Here is a 9,543-nt window from a genome sequence, read left to right as displayed (position 1 = left end):
CATGCAACAAATTTATTTCAACATGTCAAACATTTCTATTCAAAGTTCAAACTAATTTCATTTCAATTCAAAATTCAAAACGTAACAATTTCAATATATCAATAAATTCATACACTTAAGTCTTAAATAATTTCATTTCTAGCATATACAAGATACAAATTAAACACATAAACTTACTTAAAAACAGAAATAAAACTTGAACTTCGGTTTTTTCAGTCGTCGGAAAATTCAAGGTTCGCCGGGAAAAATGGTGTTTCGCCGGAAAATTTCAAGGTTCGCCGGAATTTCACCAAAAAATCTGGAAAAAATATATATGATAGATCGTCACATTACAAACAACTTTCATGAAGAGGATTATATGAAAAAAAAATCAAATTACTCAAGAAATTGAAGGTGCAAGTTTCAGAATCTAGGGTTTCCAAAACGACTTGGAAATTCCTTCAAATCGGAGGAAATTCGTCGACATCTTGTTGATTTATACCTTGAGCGTGACGAAAATGGTGGAAACTCGCCGATCGCCGTCGAATTCCTCCGACACCCACGTTCTCTCCTCCACAGCCGCGAGTTGTTTTTTTTTTTTTTCTTTTTCTTTTCCTTCGAATTTCCTGGATATGAAGATGGTTTTATACACAAAATGGAACGACATCAACCGGCATTAAACGACAGAAACGAAATGTCGTTTCTTGGAAATTCCAGCGACATCACTCATGGAAACGACATATGTCTCTTCCGCTCGCCGTTGACCCATGGAAATGGAATTTCCAACCGAAATTTCGGGAAATTCGCCGGCATTTAGTTCCTTGTTCTCAACCAATAAAGTCTAATGAGTTTTGTGTAATCTAATTAGGCCAATTTATATATTAAAAAAAAATTGTTGCATATCCCACATTAAAATATTTGGCATATTAAAAAAATAAATGATTAACTTATGTTTTGTTTAACGAGCGTAACTTATGTTTCGTTTTACAAATTCTTTCAATTAATATAATGTTTTTTTTTATTAACATCATGTATGAGAAATTAGGATTTTTTATTATTAAAATTTGTTGAGATTTTTATATTGCTACTAAATAATGGTGTGATCATTTTTTTAGGCTTAATAAAAAAAAGAATTGACATTTATTTATATATATATTTTTTTACTTTATTTTAATTAATGAAAATGGTAAAACTTAGATAATCAGACATTAATAAAAAAAAAAAAACAATAGAATCGGTGATCGTAAATATGGAAACACCAACGGTGACAGAATCGGTAATTATGTAAGGAAAACAGTGGTAAATATTGAAAGTTGAAACCACCCTCTACCACAAAGTGTCTTTCCTTTTCCTCATCTTTCTCCTTCAATCTGACAAAGCAGAACATCTCTCTCTCTCTCTCTCTAGCTGTACACACAGGACACACAGACACTCTCTCTCTCTCTCTCAACCATTGCCGAGAAATTTCCAAACTCGCTCACTGAACCCAGAGAAGAACAAGGAGAAAAAGACGAAGAAGAAGAGAAGTAGTAAATTATCCACATTTCTCAATTCACTGCACCATCACCGACACGCCGATCGAAATCTTCAAAGTTCCTCTTTCGCTGAATCAATTCACGCCAAGCACGGTTCCGAGTCGCGCTTGTTTCTCTCTCTCCGCTTATGCGCTGATTCCGCCGCCGGATCGGCAAATCTCCGCCGGATCGGCGATGGAGGAGGTGGCGGTGGAGGTCGCGCGTGCGAGGGACGCGAAGGAGCGAATGGCCGGCGTCGAGAGGCTCCGCCAAATGCTCGTGTCCCGGCAGAGGAATCCGCTGAGTTCGCCGGAGGTCTCGGTGGTCGTCGGTTGCTGCCTGGATCTCCTCCGGGACGGTAGCGTCAGAGTCTCTCATGGCGCTCTTCAAGCCCTCGCCGACCTCGCTGCGGTCTCCGGCGAGCTTCTTAAGCCGCACTTTAACGCTCTCGTCCACGCCGCCGTGAACCGCCTCGGCGACGCCAAACAGCCAGTCCGCGACTCCGCTCGCCGACTCTTGCTCACTCTCACGGAGGTTCTTTTTTATTTCCTCTGCCTTTTTTTTTCTGTTCTCGTGGAATGGATGTCAGGGGATTAAAGGAAATGGTTGGTATGCCGTGCAGGTTTCTTCTCCGAAGATCATTGTGGAAAGAGCAGGGTCTTATGCGTGGAAGCACAAAAGCTGGAGAGTTCGAGAAGAGTTTTCGCGGACAGTCACGTCAGCGATTGGTCGTTTTTCGCCCATTGTGCTTCCTCTTTACCGCGTTATACTTCCCCCGGTAATTTTCGTTGACTTTTTCTGTGAAAAGAGAAGAAAAAAAAATGTTTTCTCGTGTAATAAACCCAATCTTTTGTGCATTTTTTGTCATCAGATTTTGCAGATGTTGAGTGATCCGAATCCCGCCATTAGGGAAGCTGCTATTTCATGTATAGAGGTTAGTTGTAGAAGATGCTACACGGTTTTTGTTTCTTTACTGCTGAAAATCTGTATACATGTTGCTGAATGACTATTTGTAGTTAACCCCATTCACTTGGGGTTTCGTTTTCCCAACTTTGCTTGCAATTTAAGCTCTATCAACAAATTACACAAACTTCAAAACTCCTGGACAAGACTTGATTGGGAATTCCTGTTAGTTTGTCTGAGAAAGCACGCTAGAATCCCTCCGTTTACAAACCAGTTATAATATTGTCACTATGTGAAAACGGCATACTTTTCATGCTTTTTGGTATAGATCTTGTTGATTTACATTTGCTTTTGAGTTCTAAGATTCCACTTTTATTAGTTCCACTATTGGACTCTGGATTTCTTACCAGGTATGCTAACAACTTTGTTATTTTATTTTCCAGGAGATGTATACACAAGCTGGTATTCAATTCCGCGAGGAACTTCATCGCTACAATCTTCCCATAAATATGGTATACTTAGCGTATCATACTTGGTTTATTGAATTTCAAGATGCTTACAATTTATTTGTTTATTTTTTAATCTGAGGTTTGGGATACTTCTAATAGATTCTACTGATCAAACTGTCTAATATTTAGTAAAAATCTCAACTCTTGGTCAATTTTTTCAATTTTTTATTTACTTCTGCTGGATGCCATTGCTCAATTAGCTACTCTTTTCATACAAACACGCAATGCAAAACTGCAGGTGAATGAAATTAATGCCAGGTTAGACAGAATGGAACCTGAAGTTGGATCTTCAGAAGGATTTTCTGGTAGAGAGGTTAAACACGTGAGTATTAACATAAAAGAACAGTGGTCCGACTCCGAAGATTTAATCTTTTTTATGATACGTTTCACATAATATTTGTTGTTTAAAGAGTGAGTAATTTTTTCCTCAGGTAATCAATGAAGTGGAAGAAGGTATACATAGACGAGATGCTTCTCCTGTGAATAGTAGAGGAGCACCGATGGGATTTAGTCCCCAATCTGCTTCAAATATGCATCTGTATGGAACTTCTGCAGCTGTTTCAAGGGATAGAAGTTCATGCTCCCCGGGGATAGGCACCGAGCGCGTTCTTGAAACTGTATCGCAGTCGAGCAAAGAGAAGGTTTCTGCTATTGAAAACATGCTTCGAGGGTTGGACTTGGCTGAGAAACATAAATCAAAAACTCGATCATCTTGTCCGGATTTAGGTACCTTATACCTTTACTGGTCTCTTGTCCCTATCTTTTTGCTCACTGTATTTTGAAGAAGTGAGGACTTTATGAGATTGTGTTAATGTTCTACATTGCTAAATTTGTGTAGCTTATTTCAGGTGTGATTGGAAAGTTTCTTTACCGTTTGGGGAACATAACATTTTTTTTTTAAATCATGGACATTTTCCTCTCTTCATTTATAATTTTATTTTGGGTTTGTAGTGAAGTATGAACTGATGTGTATGATAATTATGTACTCGGCAAAACTAAAACAGTGTTTCTGTTTCAGCGCAAAATATTCTCATCCTATCTCTTCCTACCAAATGTGTATTTTTTTTCAGCACCAAGACATTATGATGAGGTTTTTATGTTTTAATGATTGTGCATTTCTTCTCCTGGAGCCATTAACGCTTTGCATAACTGTCCGGGTCAAGAGGGTTTAAGCTATTGATTTGTGTTTTATTGTATACATGTAAATCAGTGTATCATAGTGTTTGATTTTTTTTTTTCTTTCCGTATAAGAGTTTTTGGATGATTGCTAAAAAACCAGTCACGTGGAATCAATTGCATATACGATCACATTGACTATTATGACTTTATTTTAAACAACTGTAAATTTGATGTTACAGGTGGAGTTCAGGACAGGAAAGCTTTAAATGGTGAGAAGCCTTTCGCTGGATGCTTGGGAAGGATGGTAAATCTCTTTGATTTGGGTCCTGGTGTTGCTGGAAACAGGATGCTTATGGATAGACCACACCATGATGGTAAGGGTTGATATTTACGTTTGCTATATATATCTCCAAGTATCAGGTTTAATAGTCATCAGACATTAACTTGATTATGATGGTTGTTGCTCAACAGGATATTCACTTGCAAGGAGTCAATCAGATATAGCAAGAATAAGTTCCCCTTTTGGAGATAAGATTGAAGATAAAATGGTGAATCTTGATATAATGTTATATATACAAAGTTATAAGTTACTTTTATTACAGTTGAAACATATTAAAATGCACCTCCCTTTCCTGATTTTCTAATTTGGAATGTTCAGATAGTGTCCGAGTTAAGGAGATCTTCATCAAACAAGAAGGGAAGTGGAACTCCCATGAAGATGCTCTTAGACCAAGAAATGTCAAAAGAATTTGAGTCCAAAAATGAGCCACCCAATGTTGTTGCTAAGTTAATGGGGCTGGATGAACTTCCAAGGCAGCAACACCAATCTCTTCAAAGAAGCAATACAAATGGTTACTCCAGATCTAAATCTAGTCATTCAGGGGTGCCTTTAGGGACTTGGGAACAGGGTCTCGCAGAAAGTAGAACGCAACTTGATGATCACCAGTGCTCAGAGAGAAATGAATTTAAAGATGTATATGAAGTTTGGCAGCAACCTCAGAGCACAGATTATGCTAGAGATTCCCCCCAGAAGGAAAGGCATAACTCAAACACGAACGACCGGAAGATGGCTCTTGTTCGCCAAAAGTTCATGGAAGCAAAGCGTTTGGCTACGGATGAGAAGCTTCGGCAGTCCAAAGAATTTCAAGATGCATTAGAAGTCTTGAGTTCTAACAGGGATTTATTTCTCAAGTTTCTTCAAGAACCAAACTCCTTGTTTTCGGAGCATCTATATGATATGCAGTCTATTCCTGTCCCTCCGGAGACAAAGAGAATCACTGTTCTCAGGCCTTCAAAGATAGTTGACAACGAGATTTTTTCTCTATCAGCGCCAAAGAATGACAAACAAGTAAGGAAAACTGCGCAGGTCAATCCTGAACGTTCTCCTGTGTTTTACAGCCCCAAAGTTGATGAACATCCTGCCCCGCCAACTCGTATAGTTGTATTAAGACCTAGCACTGGAAAAACTCATGACATCAGAGCTGTAGTTTCTTCGCCTATCTCATCTCCAAGGGTACTACATGTTGAAAACCTATGTGGAGGCCTGGAAGATGACGAGGCACAGGAATCCAAGGAAGTTGCGAAGCAGATTACACGGCATATGCGTGATAATTTGATGGGTCACCGGCGGGATGAAACTCTGCTTTCATCGGTGTTTTCCAATGGCTATACTGGCGATGAGAGTTCATTCAATGAAAATGAGTTCGCAGCAGAAAATCTTAGTGATTCGGAGGTCATGTCACCGTCCTCGAGGCATTCATGGGACTACGTCAACAGGCTCGGCAGCCCCTTTTCATCTTCTTGCTTCAGCCGCGCATCATGCTCTCCGGAGTCTTCCGTTTGTAGAGAAGCGAAGAAAAGACTTTCTGAGAGATGGGCCATGGTAGCATCGCACGGGATTTCTCAGGAACAGAGGCATGTTCGGAAAAGCTCGAGTACATTGGGAGAAATGCTTGCGCTCTCTGATGTCAGGAAACCAACTCGATCTGATGATGATGAGATCAAAGAGGAGTCGGAGCCAATTGAATTGGGTTTATGCTTGAATAGTAACTCGAATAAGGAAGACGTTAGCGGTTCTCCAAGAAGTCTTCTAAGATCCAAATCTGTCCCTGTGATTTCGACAATGTATGATGGTTCAGACGCCATTGCTATCAATGAAAATGTTCCCAAGGAGTTGACTAAGGCAAAGAGCAGTAAGTCGTCTCTGAAAGGGAAAGTTTCTAGTTTATTCTTCTCTAGGAGCAAAAAGTCTAGTAAAGAAAAATCTGGCGAATCTCAATCCGCCTCTGAAATAGCGGCTCCTAGAAAGATCGATGGCGTTTTGCAGAGTGGTAGTGAGAACGGTCGTGAAGAATGTGTGCATCATATGCAACGGGTGTCCTCAGGAAGCACATCTGCTGTGGGCACAGTTTCTCGGGAGGTACGGAAATTTTCTGTCCATGATTTATTTAATCCAATTTTAAGCTTATTTAGACCATTATTAGCCTCCACGAGAAAGCTTTTATACTGGCATTTGCAAGACTGAGATTAAAGAGAAAAAAAAAACCAGCTGTTGAGTTAATGCTCGTGTCAGACCAAACTCTTAAGCTTAAAATCATGGACTAATCATATAAATCTGCTTTCTGACCCTTTCTACTCCTGATTAATTATTCACGATGTAGTGTTATTTAGCAATAATTTCCCTTTACTTAATTTTGCAGACTGGGCTGTCTCTCGCGAAACCAATAATGGCTGGAATCACCGGCGATAATCAGGACCAGCAGCCTAGTCCCATATCGGTTTTAGAACCGCATTTCGAAGAAGACGACAGCATAACCCGCGAGTCCTCAGGTCACGTGCGGCCAAATCCCCAAGGTACTTTGATATACCGAGAATATCAAGAAAACCAATATATATTGTTAATATTATTCATAAATGAACTCACTGATGTTATGAACCCGCGATTTCGATTTCGATATCGTGATGGGAGCCGATGTTCTTTAATTTTCGGTAATCAATAATACTCGAGAGCGCAAAGCTCCACCGAAACCTAATATTTTCTCATTTTAGAGAGAGATTAAGTTATTTTATTGAAGGCTACTCTTCTCATTAACTTAAGGTCAATTAAATAGACTGAGGTTTACTATCTAATGGACCGGGCCCAAAAACCATAAACCTAGTTACATAATCAAACCCTAGTTTCTTAATTAATTAATCTAAATTCGTAATGATAAAAATGCATAATCGAAAATACTAATTGCATAAAATAAGACGCTAATTGCATAATACGTAATAACCGATTACATAATTAAAAACCCTTAATCCCGTATTTAAAAACCCTAACTGCTAAATACGTAACAACCGATTACACAAACTCAGCCTACAACTGAACACTTTTTATATCCGTAGTTGGTAAAACATGAAATTACTTTAAGTCTGTAATCAAGAGTCTCAACATACTTCTCGTACTTTCTCATTATCGGATACACAATTACTGTGTTGTTTTTTAATATATTATCTTCCATGCTAATTTCGTATCAATTTCAGGGCTACTGATGAGGTCTAACTTGCTAGACAAGTCTCCTCCCATAGGATCGATCTCGCGGACCCTATCCTGGGACGAATCCCGCGCCGACACGTTCTCGACGAAACCCTCTTCTTCGGTCCTCGCTCTTCCCGAAGAAGAGGACACACACTGCCTCGCTTTCGTTCGGACTCTCCTCTCCTCGGCCGGCCTCGAGGCAGACGCTCGGCTCGACTCGCTCAACTCGGATCTCCCCAAATGGCATTCCCCGGAATCGCCCTTAGACCCGTCTCTGAGGGAAAAGTACGCCGAAGACAAAGACCCTCTGCGCCGGCAACGGCGATCGATAGGAAAGCTCGTGTTCGACCGCGTCAGCGCTGACCTGGCGGACATCACCACCACCACCGTCGGTTGCGAGAGACCGATGGAGGGTCGTGATTCTCCTGCGACGGCGGTTGACTTTTTGTGGGCCCGGATGAAGGAGTGGTTCTCGGGGGAGACGAGGTGGGACCACGAGGACGGGGACGTGAACAGCCTGGCGGTGGACGGGGTGGTTAGGAGAGAGATATTGGGTAGAGAATGGGTTGACCTAATGGCCTTTGAGATTCATAATTTAGGAAAGGAAATTGAAGGGAAGTTGCTTCAAGAGCTGGTGGAAGAGGCTGTTGTCGATTTGATTTGACAACCAAGATTTGGGTATCTTTTTTTTTTTTTTTTGTAATTTTTAATTTAATTTTAACTCTTTTTATCTTATCATCACATCTGTGTATTTGTTTCCAACGCTGATGGTCCTACCAACCTTATTTTATTTAATGTTGAGGGAAGAAAAAGAAAAGGAAAGAGAGAAGTTCACCTTATGTTTTTAAGTATATAATTAATTGTTTATAAATAATGCTGCATTAAATTTAAATTGACCACTTTCTCTTGCAATTAGATTCAGAATTTGTAGATTTTTTAAGAGCTGTGTCAACCGTCGAGTCCAAATATCTGTTTTGTGTTTCATAAACAGCTGTCAGGACACGTGAAATGTCAAATGTCTAGTTCTTTGAACGTACAACTCCCTAATTGTCGCTTCGAGGGCCCAAAACACATTAATTAGCAAAAAAATAAAAAATAAAAATTAAGAGCAACATCACTAATCATTCCAAAATAATTTCAACTTATTCTAGTTGGTATTAACTCTTATTTGTCAGCACTACAAAGTTTTTATTTTTTTTTATGTTTATCATTTCAGTGTTCACGTGACTACACAGGAACACACCGCATATATTTACAGTAAAAGAAAACCAACTATTCCTCACATATTTTACATGTCACGCTTTGCTTCTTTATCTCTTGAAAGTTGAAATTCATGGGAAAGTATATCGTCCTTATTAATAAATGTAATATGCAATATAACGATGAGTGAATGGGTTTTAGTTTTTATTCCCTACGTTGACAAAGACGTCACATTTATATGGGGAAAAACGTAGAAGCCAGTTTCACTCACTGCTCATTCGTAATGGTATATATGTAATGACATTTATAATCCACCCAACTAAATTCTGTTTTTAGCAAAGTGGGCCTATAATCTGACTCACCCACTTAAATGAAAGAGTACCTAAAAAGAATTAGATGATGTTATTTCTCTGATTTTCTTGTTGGTTGTAACATTTTTTTCCATCGAACCATTTAATGCCCTTTCTAGCTTCTCTCCATTGAAGACATCTCAACTAACTAAAACTGTAACAAGTTTGAGCCCCCACGATTCTGAAGATAATTAAAGACTAGAAAGTGACTTGGGTTAAATACTAAAATGAGTGTCGTACAGTTGTGCAATCATGCGCTAGTTAATTTTTAATCACTCATGAACAGTGATTTCCCTTTTACTAGTTAATTTTAATTTTTTATTACAACTTTCGTTTTGATTGTGCTTTGTATGCTCCAATATATATATGAGATATAAAACCTTGTGCGCCAGTGAAGTTGATAATAAGAATATAGAAAAAAAAAAGAAAAAAAAATGTATTTGTGCGTG

At 39.1% G+C, this 9,543-nt stretch overlaps 1 protein-coding gene across 1 annotated transcript; it reads left to right on the top strand.

Moving 5' to 3' along the window:
* The first annotated feature begins 1,315 nt into the window (after positions 1-1,315).
* On the top strand, positions 1,316-8,436 carry LOC149388173 (uncharacterized). Its single transcript, XM_089622918.1, has 11 exons — positions 1,316-2,027; positions 2,116-2,271; positions 2,365-2,427; positions 2,840-2,908; positions 3,144-3,227; positions 3,337-3,631; positions 4,264-4,398; positions 4,496-4,572; positions 4,683-6,443; positions 6,724-6,877; positions 7,550-8,436. Exons 1-11 carry the CDS (start codon positions 1,689-1,691, stop codon positions 8,206-8,208), a joined length of 3,792 nt encoding a protein of 1,263 aa, XP_089479044.1. The 5' UTR covers positions 1,316-1,688; the 3' UTR covers positions 8,209-8,436.
* The last annotated feature ends 1,107 nt before the right edge of the window (positions 8,437-9,543 follow it).

Source organism: Urtica dioica, chromosome 8 (genome assembly GCF_054948205.1).
Source record: "Urtica dioica subsp. dioica isolate 48M chromosome 8, U.dioica_male_clone48M_v1_H2, whole genome shotgun sequence".
Classification (NCBI taxonomy): Eukaryota; Viridiplantae; Streptophyta; class Magnoliopsida; order Rosales; family Urticaceae; genus Urtica; species Urtica dioica.
The sequence above is the reverse complement of the archived record's forward strand: the minus strand, read 5'-3'. Positions and strand labels throughout refer to the sequence as shown.

What these genes read in the sequence shown, in the direction of transcription:
- LOC149388173 (XM_089622918.1), top strand. Translation starts at nt 1,689, where the DNA reads ATGGAGGAGGTGGCGGTGGAGGTCGCGCGTGCGAGGGACGCGAAGGAG. An exon ending in CTGCTATTTCATGTATAGAG is followed by an intron (nt 2,428 to 2,839) that starts GTTAGTTGTAGA and finishes TTTATTTTCCAG; the next exon opens with GAGATGTATACACAAGCTGG. An exon ending in ATCATCTTGTCCGGATTTAG is followed by an intron (nt 3,632 to 4,263) that starts GTACCTTATACC and finishes TTGATGTTACAG; the next exon opens with GTGGAGTTCAGGACAGGAAA.